General features: G+C 38.9%; 1 protein-coding gene across 3 annotated transcripts; it reads right to left on the bottom strand.

Moving 5' to 3' along the window:
* Nucleotides 1-377: 377 nt before the first annotated feature.
* On the bottom strand, nt 378-15,967 carry UBXN2B (UBX domain protein 2B). 3 transcript variants are annotated; one of them, XM_051771982.1, is made up of 10 exons: nt 15,776-15,967; nt 13,232-13,332; nt 10,981-11,052; nt 9,307-9,466; nt 7,689-7,766; nt 6,237-6,346; nt 5,651-5,788; nt 4,297-4,458; nt 3,474-3,475; nt 1,954-2,078 (listed from the first exon to the last, which is right to left on the bottom strand). In XM_051771982.1, the coding sequence occupies exons 1-10, from the start codon at nt 15,947-15,949 to the stop codon at nt 1,954-1,956; spliced, it is 1,122 nt and encodes a 373-aa protein (XP_051627942.1). In that variant the 5' UTR covers nt 15,950-15,967. The 3 variants fall into 3 exon arrangements, with proteins under 3 accessions (XP_051627931.1, XP_051627937.1, XP_051627942.1); XM_051771971.1 differs by lacking the exon at nt 3,474-3,475 and having other exon boundaries at nt 378-2,024; XM_051771977.1 differs by lacking the exons at nt 3,474-3,475; nt 15,776-15,967 and adding an exon at nt 15,271-15,327 and having other exon boundaries at nt 381-2,024.
* Between the last annotated feature and the right edge of the window lie 6,660 nt (nt 15,968-22,627).

Raw genomic sequence — 22,627 nt, 5'->3', positions numbered from 1 at the left:
CAAAAGGTATGACATAAAATTATGAGATGGAACATTCCATAGGTTTTAAAGTGCTGAGAAGCGCTGAAATACTTACAATTTAGTTAAACCACTGTTCTTTGTACATCGGTGTTTAATTAATAATGGTCTTCAGAAATAATAAGCAATGTAACTTGAAGTATATTCTGAATTGAAATATGCCTAAACCACAGATTGCCCAAGATCAATATCACAATACTGACTTTGGCCTTGCATTTATACAGAGAATTGTTACTTTTTAAAATATATGTGTAGCATATGTCCATTCCTTTCTGTCTAGGCTTAGATACTTAGCACACAACACAATCACCACTTCATCACAACATAAATTTGAAATAAAACAAGAAGTCTTGCCCGTGGTCTTTTACATAAAACTTTATTTACTTAGCACATGAAATGAATTATGATTAAAATCATGCAGATATTCAGACTGCAAAACAAAATACTTCAAATACAATTGCATGTTTAAAATTTACTCAGTCAAATATCTACTTTGAGGTAAAAATGTAAGAATATACTGAGAAATTATAACAGCATAAATAAACAAATATTGATATTTTCAGAAAAAAATAATCAGTGAAAACAGCAATTTTTAAAACATATATCAGTACAAGAGAAACAGCCCATTTAGCTTCCATTTGAGTGTAATCCACTTGTCTGATACAAATCTCCAAATACTATAAAACTGTATACTACTAAAGCACAGCGGACAGTTGTCCCCCAACACAAAACTCCTACCTGTTTACTGCAGTATTGAGGCAAGTTATTTGAAAAAATATATAATTTCAAAGATTTAGGGCTTTAATTATACAGCTTCCAAACAAGAATACTGAAAGCTGTACAACCAAACCCTCATTGAATAATACAAAATGCCTTAGGCCAAAATTCCCAATATTAAGACCTGAAATTCAGGTCAAAAATACATGACCAATTAACATGTTTATGCTGTCACTGGCACGCACAAAAGCAGATAAGTTCTGTGTTTGTGCACCTTGGTGTATTTTTGTTTGGGGTTATTTAAGTAACTGTGCAAAGAATCACGTAGCTGCCCAGGTTTCAACCGCATACACAGATTCAAAGTGACCACAGGCCTTCTCCAAATCACATCATTTCCCCAGATCACAGTGGTCTCTCACATTTCTCTAACTTCAAGAAGAAAGAAATTCTTATTTGTTTTCATCACAAGTGGAACAACGAGAATACCAGTAAGAACAACCTACTATAGTCTGCAATAGTTGAGGTTTGCATCTCCTGGACTGATTCACTCATACAAGTAACAATGCAAGGAAAATGACAGAAAAACTAGAATATAAATATTATACTGCACCATGAAACACTACAAATAGAATATACAAAAATTACATTAGGGCATTAATTATCTGTAAACCTATTAAAAAGAACACCTTAATACAATTTGGAAGGTAAACATAACCTACAGTCTAAGTTTTCAAATGGCTGTTTGTCAATGCAGCATAGAACATTTCCATAGTGCAAATCTTACCAACTCTATGAAAGATACTGTCCCCTTCAGCAAAATGCTCCTTTCCCCACCCCTCTCAAAATAATTATTCAAAGTCCTGTCTCATTTCACATTTAGTACAAGATGTGGTTTGAAACATACTAACATATGAAAGTTTAATTTTAACACTGAAAAAAGGTTGAATAATGTTGAGAATTAAAATAAAAAAGGTAGATATGTTATAGCTGGAAGACATGAAATCCAAAAATCTGATCCCTGGAAATGAGGAAATAAAAAGACACTGATATTTCCTTTCTTTCATCTGTTGGAAACATATTGTATGACAATACAGCAGGCTCCCTATATTGTACAACAACCATCAGATTACTTTAATTGCTGAAGAATCACAGTGTTAAGTATATCTGCTTCTTGTAGTGTCAGGCTTTCATCTGTTAGCTCTTTATTTGGAAAGGTAGTCACAAGAACAAAATCAGTTGTTGCAAAGGCTGGACGGGACTGGATAATGAAATCTCGAATGTGCTTAATCCTGTGAAAAGGATATGGACATGAAAACTGTGTATGATTCCATTTTGATATATATCTGTACATTAAGATGATTAGACAACACAAAACCATCAAACAGACTAAACCATTAGTAAGTCCTAGATTTCACATTTCAATTTGATCCAGATGACTAATGGTTGTAGCCTACAAAAATTTTCTGATTCCTGTAAAAAACATCCTGAAAAATTAAAATGAATGTTGCTTGTTTTCTCAAATAACAGAAACGAAATTTGTAACATGGAATATATTACAAACTGATACCTAACCCAGAAAGTCAAGTAATTTCACCATCACTATCAAAAATTTCATTATTAATTCACAGAATCACATAATATGCTGAGTTGGAAAGGACCCATAAGGATCATCAAGTCCAACCCTCAGCCCTGCACAAGACCATACCCAAGAGTCAGATCATGTTACTATATTCCAAAAAGGTGAAATTATTAATGGAAGGAGGAATCTTAAAACATATGGTCACACTGAAGAGAAAGCAGGGGGGAATTATTAATGCACTTCAATAGCAAGAGGTTTCCCCTTCTTTCACTTGGCTCTTCTGAACAATAGTTAACAAAACCAGTAATAATTTAATTTTATAAGACATGGATGATGAAAATAGTATTTTAGAGATAAAAATCTGAAATTTGAGGTTTCTCCCCTAAGACATTAAGCTAAGAATAAATCTTTGAACATCTTTTGTAACTACTAAGTTGGCAGATTTACTGTAGCCAATAAGCAGGGACTTCAGCTTTCTATCAGACTTCAAGGCCTTTGAGATAAGCAATGCACTTTAGTAGCTGGTTTTGATCATGCATAAGTCAAGGATAACTAAAAAGATTCACAGTTAAAAGAAAGTTAATAATGATTAAAATAAGCTCCTCTCAACACACCCTTGCTTACAGATGTTACTGGCAAGGTTACCACTTTTACCCTTTCATGCAGACAGAAGAACACACAGCATGGCTACAGAGGCTCCCAGTGAGCCTTGAGGTTTCTCTGAGTCACTTCTGCAGAGGTGCTGTGAGGAAAGGATCCGGGCCTGTACTATCAGCTTATGTTATCAGGTCTGCTAAAGTATCAAAAATTATTGCTGTATCTTCCTCCCTATTGGTGTCTCAGCTAAAATTGCCTCGTTGTCTGTGTATATTGTCAGGTGAAGGAAGCCACACATTGTCCTTATTCTAAGCAAGAAGAAAAAGAAGGAAACAGGTGAACTGCCCATGTAAAAATATTAACATGGAACTGCTAAGACCACCTCCAAGTCAGGATTCAAGTTTCACCTGTGCTCTAACACAATGGTGCAGATTTCAAATCAAGGCTGGCTTGAATTCTGTTTAAGCGTTGGTGGACTACTGCCCAAATCTCTGCTCTCTGCCCACAGTTCTCAGCCACGTAGTAGAAAGCAGAGCTTTGCAGAACCTTGTACTAAATCAACCTCTTAGGTAAATAAATGGGGTTGGCCAACATCATTTGTGGCACTGCCCCAACAATGTCAACAAAATTGGTGGCAAGCTCTAATCAGAGCAAGCAAGCTACTAACAGATCTAAAACCCCCACCAAATTCCCACATTGCCAATTCTTAAGAGTTGACCATCCAAAACAAAACAAAAGTTGGTTCTCAGTATTATGTCCAGTCCACATGCTGGAATTACAAATAAACATGTTGTGTCTATACAGCCTTCTGCAAATGGGCTGCAGTCTACACTTAGAACCCATGTCATGTTTAGCCACGCTCTTAAGTATAACAAGGTAGAAAGCTGGAGCTCTTGATTATAGGCCACAGGATTTCTCTGCCCAAAGTGTGGACTATATTCCACATTTTGGAATATATATTTCCACCATATTTTATTGCAAAACCACTTTGCAATAAAGTGTTTTCACAGTGTTTTCTGAGTCATCCATCTGCTCCTCCTAAGAAAGGCCCAGGGTTGGGATGACTGCATAGTAGGGCTGTCCAGATTTCAGTCATCCTGAGAACAGTTATGGCTTGTGCTGTGTCCTTAAAAAAATCACTGGACATAATTGGTTATAGAAAGTTCTGACTTTGCAGTTATCAAATATCTTGTGTTTTCATATACAGAATTTTGCTTTGACAGTCAATTTATCAGTATATCCATGTAATGAAATGACACAGAGCTATACATTTCAGTGAAGCTCTACTTCCCCCTTTTTGATGTCTTGCTGATACACATTTAATGACATAACACAAACTTATCAAAACAGTTACTGTTACCTGCATTGATGCAGAATCAATTTACCTGTGTGTTTGATTAAATCTTTGTATTAATCGGCTTCCATCTGCTAATCTAATTTGAATTTTAGTTGCTGGCATGGAATCATCAATCAGAACAGGTGCATTAAGAATGGATTTCTCCTCCTCCTCTGGGGAAGAAGGCGTGCTGACTATTTCAGGTGTAAGGCTAAAGGATTGGGAAAAAAAACCCCAAACAAACCAGTTGTTACTAATTGATTCAAAGTAGAACTGAATTTTTCAGTTGTTTTTCATTGAATAACTACCATGTACAGCTAATACAAATGAGCAATGAAAATCCTCTCAAAGTTATCTGAACCAAGTATAAACATGGCTTTTCTAATAGACAGAAATAATGCTTTTGTGGTTTCTTGTCAATGATTGCAATATTTCATATTTATTTGCCTTATAATTCTGATATCATTATATTTGCATGATTTTAAATAGGTAACCAAGTACAAATAGAACTGTATTTGTTTATGCTTACAGAGCATGAAATGACAAAAGCCTCTGATACTAAGATTCATATATCTCTTGGACCATATTCAAAAATAATCATACACCATTATAGTGCACTAAACTGACACAAACTGCTTTAGGAATTGCTTTCAGATTCTGAGCATCCCTCATCCTTTTGGAGCACAAATGATATTAACAAGACATTGATAACCACCACAGAGCATATGGTAGGTTTTACAGTTAGTATAGATAAATATAGCTCTGATTAGAGATAACCATTTGGCTCCTCCTTTTATTGCTTACATACCTGAGACTTCATCAGCTACCCAAACAAACAAAAATGCCATACAACTGGGTGCACATTGTCTTATATGTGAAACCTCCTCTCTTGCCCAGTTATTTTCTTCAACAATATGGGCAAGTACTCAGGTGAAGAAGTTATCATATACAATTGTTCCCCATTTCACCTCTACAAGAGTTTACCCCCTTCTCAGTTTTACTGAGCATACTTCCTCCTTTTTAAAAAGATGGAAATAGATTAGAAACAGTAAAGAATCATCTATTGAATTAAATTACTTGAAGAAGCACATCAGTAATACCTTTTTTGGGCAATCAAATATATTATATTATATGAATAAATGCAATGATGACCTAGAAACCTAGAATTATGTACAGTTCAACAGTTAATATCAAGTCAGTTGGATAAGATGCTTCAAAGGCTATAATTGTTAAGTGAAAAAGCTGACAATTGGCAGAGCTGAGGTCACATTACTGTTTACTCTGACCAATCTGGGTGAACAGAAATTATGCACTTTTGGACAAAGTAGTCTGAAATTTTCAGTCACAGGAATGAAACAGGATATGAATACAGAGCACAGAATAGAAAATCTAGCTTTTTTCACCTTCCAAGTTTTTGTCCTTCACCACTGAAAGCTTTGAAGCGCAGTCTGGGCTTCACATATTCTTGTTCTTGGTGATCTTCCATATCCAAATTAACCTGGCCACCATGAACAAGTCGCTGCAGTTCCATAGGAATTTCCCTTAATTAAAAAGATAAAAGATTTCCCAATTACATTCTGAACTGCAAAATGAAATTATACAAAATGTACACACACAGTATGAGTCAATATTAATGGTATGTTTAGTTTGAAAGTCACTCTTAATTGTTTTATGAATCAATTACATTGTAAAGGAAGGAAAAAAAAATCAGTGAGCTGACAGTCAAAACCTAAAATACACTGACAGTCAAAACACAGAATGAGCAAACAAAATATGTGAAACTAAAAGCTGCAGTAACAAGTACTATTCAGACTTAAACCACCAGAGGAACCAAAGTATTCCAAATTTTTAAATACCCCATGCATACATTTTATGGATGCAGGCAGAGAAGAAGTCTGGAGCTTTTAATAATTATAAACATGTGGAGAAAGCATTTTTCTTCACTTCCCTTGAAAGTCATACATCAAACAAGTTGCCATTTTAACTTACCCTCTTTTAACAGACTCAAGAAACTGAGCATTTATTGGGTCTGAATAGGATCTCAACTCGCCGTCATCTAAACTGAAGCCATTCCTCCATAGTTTCAGCAAAATTTGAACCTATGAGGTTTAAACAGCGAAATAAAAAAGAAGTGAAGACAGACAAACAAAGCAGTACAATTTCATACAGATTAGTTATACAAGCCTTGATCTACACTTAACGCATTTTTTACCAGATCACAAACAAGAATGAAAATGACAAAATAAGAACAGAGCACTGGACTGTAACTGTCATTGTTAAATTTCTTTTAAAAAAGTAAATAACTACTATCTACTTCAAGACCACTTTTGCACATGGGGAAAAAATCTCTTAATGTCCTATCCATGACATAAAGTATGATACAGTGACTGCATTCCAATTACTTTTAAAAGTGGTATGTATTTTTGTTGATAAATCAAGAAATAAACCCATAAAATTACAAATTACTGCTGATATTGCCAAAACTACTGTCTCTTCAAATTATAACATGCTGAGCTCCAATGAATTTGATACTAGCTACCTTCAGTTCAAATGCTGGGAATCCAGGAAACCAGCCTCCTTCCCTCCTTACTTATTTTGCTACATATAAGGTCCAGCCAGAGCCTTTCAGCTTCAGAGCCTGAACCTCTTCCTTGCAACTGCCCTGAAGTCCAGCATAACTACCCTTCCCTAGCCAGTAAAACTGGCCTTCCTTTAGAAAACTACCCCTGCTCCCAGTTACAGTAAGCCCACTGCAACAGGTTTCTGGCTGAGTACAGATGTCTATTACTTGGAGAGTAGAAGGATTACTTAGTAGAGTAGAAAGCAGCAGCTCCTGGTGACATGATAGCACCACCCAGCCAGAACCACATCCTTACTCGACTCTTGGCCTTACTTATTTCTTGGGTTTGCTTCTAAATGAGCTTAACACTTTCTCCAGCCATTCACGAAAATGTCAAAGTGCAGAGAACTTTGTTTCTTCTCACCCTCTTCCTCACATTCTGCTTTTTAATTGATAGGAAAGAAAGGCCAGACAATGACAAAAGGCCTCTAACATGCTACTTCACCTTTCCTAGAACACAAAAATGTCCTCCAGTTTGAGACTGACTACTATGCGAGCCACAAGAAGAATCATTTCCCAGGAGGATTAAAATGTCAGCATAGCAAAGAGAATGCAGAACAACACCTGGTAGAAAGTAACTGAAAGGAAGGTGTGCTAAGAATTTCAAAGTAATTTACATCTGACAATTCCTTAATGGAGGCCTTAGGGATATCCAATGAACATCTGTTCTCTTCAGACACTTTAACAATTTCTACTTAACATACCTAATATTTAGGTATTATTTTTTGCTCATAGACATAGTTAAAGTAATACTGGCATGCATGTGATTAAACAGGTATCTGTTGGAGGTTCTGTTTTCTGCTATTCAGAATTTTACTTACATCTTGATTTTCTCCATATATGTATTCAGAGTGCTTTTGTGACGAGTCACCCAATCTATATCCACCACCAGAAAATGACTGAAAAAAATATATAGAAAAGCTTATTGAAATAATTGTCGGAAACAGTTTATTAAAATTCTTATCTAGGTGCAAAAAAAAAGCATCCACAAACTTGCTCCTGTGATAAAAACCAAATACTCTGTTATGACATGCATTTTCTAAGTGGAAAATTATACCTAGTAAGCATAATCAGGCTATGCAAGCTTTGTGTGATGCATTTCAGTTTCTATTCTGTACACTTTTTCAAACATAATCAAAGAATAGTTTGGGTTGGAAGAGACCTTTTAAGGTCACCTAGACCAACTGCTCCCCTGCAACAAGCAGGAACATCTTCAACTAGAACACATTGCTCAGAGCCCCATCCAACCTGATTTTGAATGTTTCCAGGGATGGGGCATCCATGACCACCCTGGGCAACCTGATCCAGTGCTTTACTACACTTGTAAAAAATTTCTTCCTTATATCTAGACTGAATCTACGCTCTGAGTTTAAAACCATTACCCCTTGTCCTATCAACACAGGCTCTACTAAAAAGTCTGCCCCCATCTTTCTTATAGGCCCCCTTTAAGTACTGGAAGGCTGCAGTAACATCTTCCCAGTCTTCTCTTCTCCAGGCTGAGCAATCAGCCTGTCCTCATAGGAGAGATGCTCTGTGTTTCTGATTATTTTTGTGGCCTTCCTCGCGAGTCACTCTAACAGGTCCATGTTCTTCTTGTGCTGAGGACACCAGAGCTGGATGCAGTACTCCAGGTGATGTCTCACACCCAGAGTGAAGTACAGCAGCAGAATCCCCTCCCTCACCCTGCTGGCCACGTTTCTTGTGATGCAGCCCAGGATATGTTTGGCTTTCTAGGCTGTGGGTCCACATTGCTGGGTTGTGTCTAGCTTTTCATCCACCAGTACCCCAGGTCCACCCCCACAGAGCTGCTCTCAATCTGTTCATGTCTCAACCTGTATTGACACTGGGGGTTGCCCTGATACAGGCGCAGCACTTTGCACCTGGTCTTGTTGACCTCATGAGGTTCCCATGTGTCCACTTCTCCAGCTTGTCCAGGTTCCCCTGGATGGCATCCCATCCCTCAGGCACGTCAACCACAACACTCAGTCTAGTGTCGTCTGCAAACTTGCTGAGGGTGCACTTGATCCCACTGTCTGTGCTACTGATGAAGGTATTGAGCAGCACCGATCCCAACATGGATACCATCTCCATCTGGACACTGAACTGTTGACCACTACCCTCTAGAGCAATTCTACAGGTAAGAGATTTTGATTTGGGATCCAAATTTAGACTGGTTTCTTTTGTAATCAATTATAATTAAAAACAAAGCAAATAATTCCAATTCGTGATGATGTCTAATGATTTCCTCTGAAATTGTTTGGTCCTTGCCCTGTTTATTTTCTAGATCAAGCTATTGGAGCACAGACAATAACACACAACTGTGCTGAACAAACCCTCTGCTATTTGAAAACAACAAAAAAGCGGACTTGCTCTGATGTGGTTTGATGAGTTTCACAGACACTCATGTAAAGAGAGATCAAAGCATCTTTTAACTTTTACCTTAGCTTTACCGAAATCACCAGATGCTCTTGAGGCTTCATCTAAAGGGACAGCCCCATGTTCTTTTGCTTCCTTGAAGAGTTCAGCAACAATTTTACTCGGATTACTGGAAGCCCCAGAAATCTGTAATCCTCTATATTCTGAGTCACCTGAATAAAATCTTTAGAGTAGTAATGTACATAAACAACAATGCTTTAAATGACAAGCATAATTTTTATCTTTCCATCAAAAGAAAAAAAAATTAACAAAGAGACAAATTTGGCACAAAACCCTTTCATTCTGATCACAGAAATTTTCCATTTGGTTCTGATCTTCTCAGTAATCCAAGCAGCATTACACCAAAGACATTTCACTAATAACCAACCAGACCCCAGAGGTTAGAGAGCAGGGCCATATGTTATAAGTGAACACAGTCCTGATGCAGCTGTGCATCTTATGTGGATGTCACCTCCTCACAGAAAGGCACATCTCCTCAGGAAAACTCCTGTGCATGGGACTGTGCCTGGGCTGGATAGAATATAGAGTCACAACTAATCTCACCTTGGCAGAACAAACATGAAACTTTTTCTGGAAAACCAGACCAGTGCCACAATTTGATTTTTTAATTCACAGATCTAGCATATTTCCACTCCTGCCAACACCAGAAATTGAAATTTTTAAATAACTAATTAACCTTTCAAGGCATTTTAAAACCTGCAGAAACTGCTGTGAAAGCTAATTTGTGGGTTCTTTTCTTCACCACAGTCCCATTACTAGCTCTTGAAGATGAAATGTTAAACTACAAATAATTCAAAATAGTTTAATAGTTCAAAACTGTATCTGTTTGATTATGAAGATCTGAGAAGGGCATTATAATCTCTAAATACCAACAGAACAGATGCTGTAAAACAATCCGTATATAAATACATAATCTGGCAAACCTGAGTGTTTTGTCTTTGATTACAGGAAACATTAATAATTAATAAGTGCTTCCTGTTTTTCTCAACATTTACATTTAACCACTTCCAGCAAGGTAAATCAATTAATCCATGTGAAACTGTCTCTCAGGCTAAGGACTTCAAAATGTGTTGACTCCACCATATTTTACAGTTACCAAAAAACCAGTATTAGGTATGAAGGTACTCTACAACCATAATGCTTTTATGATGTCACATAACTGTCAATCCCTTAGTAACATCTCCCTTTGTACATAAATCCATATTTATTATCTCAACTGCCATTTATATGGAAAATCTTTAATTATTAGATTTAAAAGAATGATGGTAAGGAGATGAAACAAGAATTCTCATAATTGTCATTCATTCAAGAAAGGAAGTACTCAAATATTTGAACAAAAGATACAAAGAACAACTCAGGATAACTGAGAAAAGGCAAAAAATTTTTTGAGTGCAAGTGTAAGTTACAATTTTTACAACCACATAGTCACATGCTAAGGCATCTACAGGTCCTACATCACTACAGTCAGATTCTGCTAATAGTTTTACTACGGCCGTGTACTGCTAACACTTACTCTAACAAGTCCCATGGCATCCCTGCAGTTACTAGCCCTTTGCAGGACAGACCTAGCTCACATGCATTTTGAAAAAAACAGGATGGACCAAAGTGTGAATGTGACAAAAACCCCAATCACTCTCACGATTGTTAAATTTTTTTTTTTTTTTCGTTTAAAAATACCTTTGGTTTTCTTTGTCATCACTCATGCTTCTCTCTGGTTTTCTCAGCCTTCTAAGAGAATCCAGTTTAAGACTGCCAAGAGAATAAAAAAATACGCTTGAAGATGACTGGTACATACACTTTATTAAGTAATTTACACCTAACTTCTGAAACTAATTCCTTTTCAGAAACTAAGGATATCAAGTTGTTTTAGTTTTTCTGGTCTTATCCTTTTTTTTTTTTTTTTTTTGCCACGGTACATAGCCATGAATGCTTCTCAATGAATAAGCAGGAAAGGGCACATGTATGGCAGAGTCATCCTGCAGTAACAGCTGGACTGGATGGTCATTGCAGGTCTATTCCAACTCAACTATTCTATTCTAGCACAGGTTATGCAGAATTCTGCTTTACGCCACTGGTGGTCCCACAGATAACACACGATATATGCAAGCTCAACAACTGTTTCAGAATCCAGGGTTGTTAGCTTGCACAATGCCAGGAAAGCTGTGCAGATATATGCTCTTATCCTATAGGACTTGATAAAAATCATTAATATAAGATGTATATGAGGCAGCTAACTACCATGGGACAACGTACCTACAGCCTGCTACATGAGTAATGGTAGATCACTAGTTTAGATTTATGCAATTTTTCTGATTACTATACCTTTGAAATCAAAGTGTAGCAGAGCTAGCCATTTCTTTTTTAAGTATCAGTGTTGATGAAACAATGTAATTCTGTATCTCAGTGAAAAATCTGCTTCTCATTATTTTCTCAGAAAAAAAATGTATTATTATGGACTTAGATCATGTGCAGTAGAAACACTTTTAACCTTAGTTTTAATAATTTATTTTCTTCCTGTGTTGCACTGCAGGTTTTAGGGGGTTTGTGTTTCTGTGCCCACAGTTGTAAGTTTCTCTAAGGAGCTCACACAACATGACAGTAGGGCTCAGAGGCATCTTCTGTAGCTGTAACTGTGGAAGGCAAGCTGAGGAGGTGACTTCAAGAGCAGCATTATGTTTCCTTACAATTAATACACTGCTCATCTGAGAGCAAACTGAAGTCTACTACAATAAAAATCTCATTTTGGACACCATACATAGCTGCCATCTCTTCCTCTCAGACAGATTCCAGTGTGATTGCCAACAAAGATCACATGTTTGTTCATGTGATCACATGTTTGATCAACTATCACACTGAAGTATTTGAGAAATGGTACTTCCTTTGGTTGGGAGTAGGAAGTTTTAACTTTACGATATGTATTTGCAAATGAAGCCGTTTGCTTAATTTGTTTGTAAACTTTGTTCTATGTAGCTGATTAGTCAACTGAAGTGGTTTCACCAAAACAACAAAAAAAAAGTCACCAAAACAGGTATTATTTTCCAAGTGTCACACACTTTACTAAAATTTCTCTTCCTGAAGAGATCTGAATTTAGAGATGTACTTGAAGCATGATTCTGGTGACTATGATCTTTTCTTTTACTCCTTTAACACAGAGATCCATACTGGCAGCAGCAATTAAAAGACAAGCCAAATACAAGACTTGTTATGGCATCACTGACAGTAATGATGTAAAAACTTCTCTTCTTCACATGACTTAAAAAAATTAATTAAAAACTGGCAAAATTTCTTTATAAAAAATTCAAGACTACACAGAATCTTCAAATGCTATGTGAACTGCAAACACTGCAGGCTAGCAAAACCTGGATTTGCATATAGATATGTGTTTTTCCTTCCATCTGCCCAACCCAGACAAATTAATTAAGAAGTCTTTCTTATTTCTGTCATCCCATAGCTGCCTACTAGTGCAGCTACTAATAATTTTCCAAATTACTATCTGTCTCATCAGGTACTGACAAAAATGCAACACTGAAAGCAGCTCACTTGCAAGTTTCACACAAACAACTATCTGCTGAATTCTGAAGAAGCCAGTAACTTCAGTATTTTTCCGACAGCAAATTTCCAAATTCTGTCTGTGTAAACAAAGCGTAACACTGCATTTCACTTACAGCATCTTAGTCTTATCTGAAGTGGGTTTAAAGTGTTTTGGAATTCCTGGAATACCATATATCACAAAGGCTCTTAAATAAATACAATTTAAAAAGCATTCTGAGAAGACAGACAATGCATTATCGCAGGAATTCAAAATTCTGGATTAGGAACTGCTTTAGATTGCTTTTTATACAAGGAGGGGAAAAAGTAAGCATGATGAAGTTTTGTGAGCTAATATAGCACCTATCCCCACTTTTCTGAAGCACAAAGCATGTCTTACCTCTGTGATACTTTTGTGTTACTGATCTTTGTAGCTGTTGGTTTGTCAGAACACAATGACTGCCTTTTAGCTTCATCTTCGTATAACTCTGCCAAGGCCAGCTGTAGGAAACAGAACTCTTTTTAGAAGTCTGCAACTCTAGAACTATATGTTGAACAGAAATAACACAAAAATTAATGTGAAATGTGCATCTCTCCAGAAAATTAGAAACATCAATGTGAGAAACCTCGACTAAAATTCAGCTTCCTTTCTGCTTTATGAAAAAAACCCCACACAATGCTTAAATGCCATTCTGACTTGCAACCTGTACTCTGCTGTCATCTTGTTCACACTGCTTCACTAGCCTGTATTAGATTCAGAATCACAGAGTATATACACAGGTAGATATTAAGCATCAGCTCATTAATGTTAACAAACTAAAACAGCTACGTAATCCTCTGATAAGACTGGGCAGCAAATAATAAATATTACAAACATTTTACATAGAAATTGAAAAAATGTAACTCAAATAAGCTTGTACTGGAATGAAGAATGAATTCAGCCTTGCTGGCTTGAATTCAAGACATCACTGCAAATACCCCAACAGCTTTTCCATAAAGATCCACTAAAAGCTGCCATATCACTGGCAAGTTCATTTTTAGGAACTTGTGCAAGGGACATCTAACATGCCATTTTTAGCAATCTTACTTTTGTCCTGAATACTTTGTTTGTCAAATCATCCCACACCATTTTGTTCACATTATGCAACTGATATCATACACATCAGAAAAGGTACTAGGCTACAATTTCATTGCAGTTTTATGTTGAAGGAATACACATTAAAGTAAAATTGAACATCCTCTGTCCTTCAAAACACACTGCTATAAACACAGAATATTAACCCCATATTATTGTGAGGTATTTTCTGCAGGGAAAAATATGAGCTGAGGAATAATACCCATTAAGAAAATTAAACTGAGCAAAAAGACAACTCAAGAAAACCACTGAAGACCCCCATTCTATCTGAGAAAACAAGCAAATACCTTTTAGATATGTAAAGCTGATGGGGTAAGTCACAAACAACATGTCCAAGAGCAGACACTAAACAGAACGGGCAAATATCTACCCTGTACCATCCCTAATCCAAAAACTCAGGGATGCTGAGGAAGCATAAAAGGGCATGGTCAGGCTTCCGTGCATTCCTCACATTGCATCTCTTACAGTGCCACGACAAATCAAGTACAGGGATGGATGGATGGATGGTCAGCTACTCTGACCGAGAAGGGTACTTTCCTTGGGCTTTAGCACTTTATCCGTAAGAATCAACCCAAAATGCCGGTCTGCTGCAGTTGACTAACATCTTATGAACCAAAAATATCAACACAGACTTTATTACTGTTATATACTGTAACAGTAATAAGGCAATACTGGAGATCAATGCAACAATAATATTGAAGAAGAGAAGGCTCCAGTAAGACCTCAGTGTGGCCTTTCAGCACTTAAAGGGGTCTTATAAAAAAAGACAGAGAGTGACTTTTTACACAGGCAGATAGTTATAGGACAAGGCAGAATGGTTTTAAATTAAAAGAGGAGAAATTTAAATTAGATGTTAGGAACAGATTCTTTACTCAGAGGGAAGTGAGGTACCAGAATGGGTTTCCCAGAGAATTTGTGGATGCCCCGTCCCTGGCAGTGTTCAAGGCCATGTTGGATGGGGCTCTGAGCAGCCTGGTCTAGTGGAAGGTTCTCTGCACATGGCAGAGGGGTTGGAAGTAGATCTTTAGGCCCCTTCCAACCCAAATCATTCTATGATTGTAGCAAAATTAATCTCTGCAAGACGAAGAGTACAAATAGTAACCAAGGTAAAAAAAAAAAACCTATATCCATTTTTCTGTGTTAATTATGTACAATTAAATGAAACAGGCACTTTCAGTTACTAAACATTTCACCTGTTTTCCAATCAGTTTGTTGTCCAAATATTTTGACCTTTCATGCAGTGTCAAAGTCACACACAAAAAAGGAATACTGCTAAAAGGGTTTGTAATCAAGCCTTTAAATACCAGTGCTGAGTTACATTTGTGATCACACTCCACTGTTCCCATGTACGCCTGGGAAAAGGTCTTGTCGTTAGTCTTACACCACTCCTGCGGAGACTGACATTGTGCGGGAGGAGACACTGCTACCAAATAATTAGGAAATACAATGGCGCCAAAATAACTTCAAGCACAGTTAGAACCCAGATACTGAAGTGTCGAGAGAGTCCCTCCAGTTCCCTGAAGAGTTCCCGCCCAGTTCCACCCACCGTTTCCCAAGGGGCCTAGTGCTCTTCCCGGGGCATCCTTCCCATCCCAGCCTCAGAAGGGGCGTGGGCGGCGGAAGGATGGAAACAGCCCACGCCGGGGCAGCCCCGGCAGGGAACCCACGCACCGACCACTCCCCTCAGGGCGGCCCGACGGAAGGCCTGAAGCACCCCCAGGGAAGGCCTGGGGCGCCCCCGAGGGGACGCGGCGCTCCGCCCCGCCCGGCCCCGCCCCGGCAGCGCGACGCCCACCGCCGCCCTCTCACCTGCAAATCCCGGGCGCTAGGCGGGCGGCCGCTGCTCCGGGGCTGCCGATCCCTGCGGCCGCCGGCGGCCCCGGCCCCGGCCCCGGCCCTGGCCGCGGCCCCGGCCTCGGGCACGTCCCCGTCCCCGTCCCCGTCCCCGTCCCGCTGCGCGGGCGCTGCCCCGCCGTCCGCCATCTTCGGGAGGCGGTGGCGAGCGGCTGGCGGGGCGGGGCCAGCGCCCAGCCCGGCCGCCATGGCAACGGGAGGGGCAGCGCCGTGTCCGCCGCGCTGCCCTGAGCCCCCGACGGGGCCGGCTCCCCGGGCAGCGAAACTCCGCGCTGTTCGTGCGTTTCAGCGAACAAACATCAGCGTTTGTTGTTTGCGAATTGCGTGGCTTTTCTGTCAATTAGTACTCACACCCCTCTTTCCCAGTTATATCTCTGGCTTCTCATGCCAATTAGCCCGCAGGTGCAGTTCTTCCCTCTACTTAAATGTGGGGTCTGTTTCGAGTAGGTGGTCTGTGATTTGGTGGTCGCGGCCTCTCACTGCTGGAATTACCTTTCCCAGAATCACAGAATCCATGGTTGGAAAAGACCTCTGAGATCATCGAGTCCAACCCATGACCGGACACCAGCTCGTCAACTAGACCATGACACCAAGTGCCACGTCCAGTCTTTCCTCGAGCAGCTTCAGGGACGGTGACTCCACCACCTCCCTGGGCAGCCGATTCCAATGTCTAATCACCCTTTCTGTGAAGGAATTCTTCCTAATATCCAAGCTAAACGTCCCCTAGTAACAGCTTAAGACTATATGTCCTCTTGTGCTATGGCTAATTCCTGGGAGAAGAGGCCTGACCCCCAGCTGGATACAACCTCCTCTCAGATAGCTGCAGACAGATAAGGTCCCCTCTTCTTCAGGCTAAACAACATCAACTTCCTCAGCTACTCCTCATAAGACTTGTGTTTCAGACCCTTCACCAGATTCATCGCCCTTCTCTGGACTCTTCTGGGAGTAACTCAGTCTCTCTGAGTTACTGCTCAGTTCTGCTGGCTCTTGTCCAGGCAGCCCATTCATCTTGGGATTGTCTTCTATTTTTCTTTAAACAAAAGATTAGCCGAGTGTATGGCATTCACAATGCAATTGCTTAGTTGTAACTGTCCAGCTGCAGCTATTGAATGACAACTAAAAAACAATTTCAAAGTTTGACACAAACACTTGTGCAAATCTTGAGGGGCTCAGATCTTGAGGGGCTTGGTATAATTGGGGACAGCAGGTCCTGCCGCCACCAAGGGAGCTGGGACATGGGTGTGTGTTGGTGTCCTTGTCTGTCCCTCTGTCTGTGTCCCCTCAGACTCCTTTCCCCAGGAGGCAAACAGCGTGTGCATCCCCTCAGGCAGCAGGAGCCCAGCTGTATCCATGCCAGCAAGCGCGGATGGGAGAGTGGGTTTGCCTGTGGCCTTCTCTCAGCACTTGGAGATAGAGGAAGGCCTGTGGCCACTGACAGGAGACTGGCAGACCTCACTGCATGGTGTCAGTCCAGCGGCCAGAGTGTGCATGTGGCACACAGGGAATTTCTCAGTCTGTTTTTGCATGCAAGGCCGTCTCCAGAACTATGAAGTACCATCAATGATGGCTAAAAACCAAACTGGGTTGTTCACTTGGAGGAGAAAGGCATATTGGTGCTCAGAGTGGTGACTCTTGGATGCTAGAATACTAATGTGGTTTTAAAAGTGTGAGATTTTCTTCTGTTTCTGACTCTTACATATTAAGGATTAAAAACTTTTTCTAAATATGGAAGTTGAGTTTCTCACTTTAATATTTTGGGCTGATATACTCTGAAACTTTGAGAAAAATGCTAGCTGTCTTGTCATAATTCTGTAGTCAGGTACCAAACCTGAAAATGATGCGTGTCAGAAATTAAAACTAGAAACTTAGAAGTAAAAACTGAAAGATCTCTGCTACCTGTAATGTGGTGGTTTGACCCTGGCCAGCAACTAAGTGCCTATCCAGTTGCTCACTCACTTCCCACCAGTGGGATGGGGGAGAGAATGAGAAGGGCAAAAGCCAAAAACTCATGGGTTGAGATGAAGACAGTTCAATAGGTAAGCAAAACTGCTTATGCAAAGGCAAGGAATTAATTCACCACTTCCCATCAGCAGGCAGGTGTACAAATGCCATAACTCCAAATGTCCTCTCTTTCCTTCTTCTTTTCCCAGCTCTATATGCTGAGCATGACGCCATATGGTATGGGATGTCCCTGTGGTCAGTTGGGGTCAGCCATCCTGCCTGTGTCCCCTCCAAACTCCTTGTGTACCTCCAGCCTGCTCGCTGGTGGGGTGGAGTGAGAAGAAGAAAAGGCCTTGATACTGTGTAAGCCCTGCTCAACAATAGCCAAAGCACCACTGTGTTATCAATGCTGGTTTTTAGTCACAAATCTGTCACGGCTGGGAGTGGAAGGTTTAGATAAAACTTGTTTAAAAGTCCTGCTGTCTAGTCATGAGGTGCAGAAAGGACTCCCTTGCTTTCTAAACTCCTGCTCAGAGAGGAGTCTGGGTGCGGCTGAATCCAATCTTAGCCTTGGATTATGTCAAAAGCTTAAATTTAAGGAATTATTAGAGGTGTGATTGAACAACTTTTGTCTCGCAGGTTTTTAATGATTGGCAAAATAAGAATATTTATATAAAATTAATAATTTATTTATACAAATGATCAGACAAAAGATCTTAATCAGAACTATTTACTACACAATAGCTAAAAATCTATAATATATATAGTATAATATAGCATAAAGAAGCACTGTAACAAAGCAATTATTGAAGCAGTTATATTAAAGCTAGCAAAAAGAAATAATTATTAAGTAGAGATTTGATGTAACTCACCCATACCAATGCTCATGGGGAGATCTCTTTCTCTCAGCCTCGAGGAGTATCCTTGGAGGGTGTCCCCAGACAAAGGAGGAATCTCCACACACACAACACAAGAAGGGTTATGTCAGAAGAACCTGACTGTATGAGAGGGGACTGGACTTTTTTTAGTATAAAGTGATTGACTGCTATCACTTTACAGGCCAACTATCACCTTATCTGTCAAATCAGACTTCAAAAAGCAGGGTGTGTGTTTGGAGTCTAGTGAACCAGGATGGTTTTAGCATAATTAATACTAAGACCTGGCTCCAGAAGTTGATCTCGCATGATAGCTTGCATGATAGCTTGATTGGATTTTAGGCCTTATCAGGGTGGGGCTATCCTGCCCCAAAATCCAAAACACAGCATTTATGGAAAAGGAACTTCAACCTAGACATCATGGAGAACTTTTGACTGTGACCTGAATGCTGAACTGCAATACTGTGAAGCTGCAGCTGGAATGGCCAGCTAACCATCCTCCATGGTTTCCAGTCCTGTGCAGTTCAAAGACATGGTGCTTTCTAATTATTCTCTCTAGACCCTATTGACACCAGCTTACAGTTCAGAAACACTGATAATGGTGGCAAATGGAGCTGGGATCTCATAGAACCATTTAAGCTAGACTATCGCTCTACAGTTCTGCGGAGTTCATACCTTGTTCATAGTTAGCCAAACCCTCAGTGAGAACATGGACAGACCAGTCTCTTCCAGCCCACAAAAAAAAAAAACACAGAAAAAATCCACATGGTCTGGTACCCAGATCCATCTCAAGGGTTGATGCTACCTGCTCTACACTGTGACAATATTGTTCTTATGGAGAATGTAAACAGGAATAATTGTTTTTTTCCTGCAGAACTATATTTTGTGCTTGACGAAGAATGGCACTGCTGAGGAGATATATTTTATGTATATATATGTATACAACATTTTATATATAGTACATTTCATACAGCTCCCACATTCTGGAATTTATATGCTGATCAAGTATGCTTACAAAAGACTCTTTCCTTGATTTAGGAGAAAAAAGAAATCTGAAAAATATAGGATCTCCTCTTGGTTGTCTTCTGTATTTGAAGTGTTCGTATGAGGACTGTGTCAGGCATAAAACCGTAGTCACATGTTGTTTCATTCAACCTTCCTTGCATTGATTCACAGTGTGCAGCTGCTGTCTAAGTAAGTCAAAATGTCCTGTGGTGATGCACAGTGAATTAGTAGAGAGGATGTCTAAACTGTAATCACTTTAAAAGCCAAATAACTTCATTATGGAATCAGTTTTTTATAATTCGGTGTTCCATATTTTGACAGGCATATCTTCCCTAAACATTGGCATTATTCCTGTCTGTCTTTCTCTGTGATTGCATCCTCTGGTTAAGGCTGCCAACAACATTTCAAGAGATCACCTGAATATAGATTAGCACATAATTTTTTTTCTCAGTAAAATTTATATAGTCACAGATATATGGAAATTTAAATCTGTCTAACCCAAGCAACCATTTTAATCTGCAAAGAATTACTATTGTGACCAATGTTTTCTCACACAGCTATGGATTTAAAACATTTAATTACTATCTGGCAGCTCTAGTTCCTTAATTAAATTTGGGCCTGTATATTTCTTTATGTCTGAAATGCTCTTCAATTATCCTAGATATTTTCGTCCTAGAGATTAAAACTAGCAGCATTTACAATCTCCTATTTGGGAGTGAGCCAGGTTTTTTTTTCTAAAATTTCACTGCAGTCATTGCTGACCAGAAGCAAATATATAATTAAATCACAAGTAAAAATAACAAAACACAGTTACTAAATCTCAACCCACTCACCACCTCACATTTTGGATATAACTTTAGAGAGAAAAAGGAAATAAGAAAGAAGAAAGAAAAAAAAAAAGATAAAATTAATAGTAACTTTTAGAAAGACATTTAAAATAAAAGCATTGTAGAGGCTTTAAAAAGAGTTATCAAGATAGGGATGGACATCAAAACTCATATTTTTAGGTTTATAAACATTAAGGAACAACGAGTATAAAGAACTGAGGCTGAGACAGAGCTGAAATTTGATGTGATTAAATGTTCATTGAACTGAGATGGAAGTAAGACAGGCAATATAATCCCAGGTCTTTGAACTTCAAGGACTAGTGATGCCACATTAAATTTACTATGCGAACAAAACTAGCACAAAATATTTAACTTACAAACCAATTACATATTGGCCCAATGGGATTATCCAAAACCCCAGGAATATATGGGAGACCTTTTTATCTTCTAGGGAGCACATCAATTTGGAAGGTAATTTTCAGTAACATAAAAACAAGAATGCAAGTATCTTCAAATAGTAAACAAAAAGTACATATTTAAAGTGACAAAAGTCCTGTGGTTTATTTAAATATATCTATATCTAGAAAGGTAGGAAGACCAGAGGGTATAATTAGTTTACTTGGTTAACATTCCATAGCTAAACATGGTTTAACTGGCAGCACGTAGTCTGCATGCAATCTGTGGGATCTTCTGTTCTGTCTGCTGTTTTTTCTTGAAGGAAATAGGGAATAACTGTTTGGATTAGGTTTATCTGTCAAGCACCTATCTCTGCTCTTCCAGGAAAGCCTCTTGCCTTTAGTACTCTGTGAATACAGGGTATTCAAAAAGGTCTGTCAACAATGTCAGAAAGGTCTGTCAAAAATGTTCCTGTATCAAAAGTGTTCAAGGGAAGATGTCATCTGGCAGACCAGGACAACTGTTGATAGTTCAATGTGGTTTTTGTGGGAGTTCCCAGAATTTGAACTTGGCTGCTGTATTTAATGTATTTTTTACTACAAAAGATTAAGTCTTACACAGAAAATATAATTTTCTTTCAATTTAGCTTTGGCAGCTATGACCTGCCAAAACAGTGAGAGATTCTGTCTGTCCTGGGGCTGTCCAGGATTGGATTTCCAACACCTCTGGACTTGGAGAGCTAGCAGTGGGAGGGGAAGTTTGAGGTGGAAATTCACTTTGTCATTACACTGAGAAGGCACAATATCATGGCAGAAACTCTTGAGAAGCATTTGATCTGGTAAGTGCGGCAGCTGGAAGAGTTCAAGAGAGCTTTGGGAGCGAGGTTTTTTCTGAAATCTCAGGATATCAGTAGCTCTTGTGAACATTCCATCTCCACTCTTGAGAAATTTTTGCTAGCAATGCTATGACAATTTACTGTGCCTCTCCATCCTTTAGATTTTGAATTTCTAATTTAGAATTGAATTGGCTTCATATAGCATTTCTGTGATAAATTTCCAGGTTGTTTGGTTTGGTTTTGTCTTATTTTTTATTTCCCTAATTACTGAAACAAACCCGCACTAAAGTGTGGAGAATGAAGATATGTAAGATAAAAACTTTTAAAGGCACAGTGAAGTATCTTGATTAGAAAACTTGGATCTTTCTTACTCGAGCACCAAATGAATGAGTGCTGACATAGCATTTGAATTTAAATTAATTTGCTTGTTTCTTGCCAAAAATGCATAGTCCTTTAAGACTGGTTTTGTGAGTAGTGAGCAGCAGGTAATGTCCTGGTTCTATTGCTTCCCCAGGAGCTGCAGTCCCATAGAACTGGTGGTGGAAAGGGAGGAGTGCAGTAAGGAGATGGACACTTGTGCTTTGTGATTGTGAACTGTGTTAAAGGGAAATTTCCCATAGAAAATAATGTAGGAACAAGAAAAGGTTTGGGGAGAACACAATGGATTGTCATGGCCTATGGTCACAATATACTAGCAGTTTTGCAACTGATAACATTGTTTGATAAATTAAAGGAAGTTTCTTAGGGGCTGAGAGATTCATATTTGTATTAAAAATAAAATCACCACCAAAGCAAACAGAACATAGTCCAGTAAAAATCTATTGCTATTTCTAATTTCTAAAGCTCTACAGTTCTCAAACTCAGTATGTTAAAATATTTTATTAGTCCTTTTGTTGTTGAGGTCTGATGTTCTGCCATTTCATCATCA

Source organism: Manacus candei, unplaced genomic scaffold (genome assembly GCF_025592945.1).
Source record: "Manacus candei isolate 608988 ecotype Guabito, Panama unplaced genomic scaffold, ASM2559294v1 h1tg000008l, whole genome shotgun sequence".
Classification (NCBI taxonomy): domain Eukaryota; kingdom Metazoa; phylum Chordata; class Aves; order Passeriformes; family Pipridae; genus Manacus; species Manacus candei.
The sequence above is the reverse complement of the archived record's forward strand: the minus strand, read 5'-3'. Positions and strand labels throughout refer to the sequence as shown.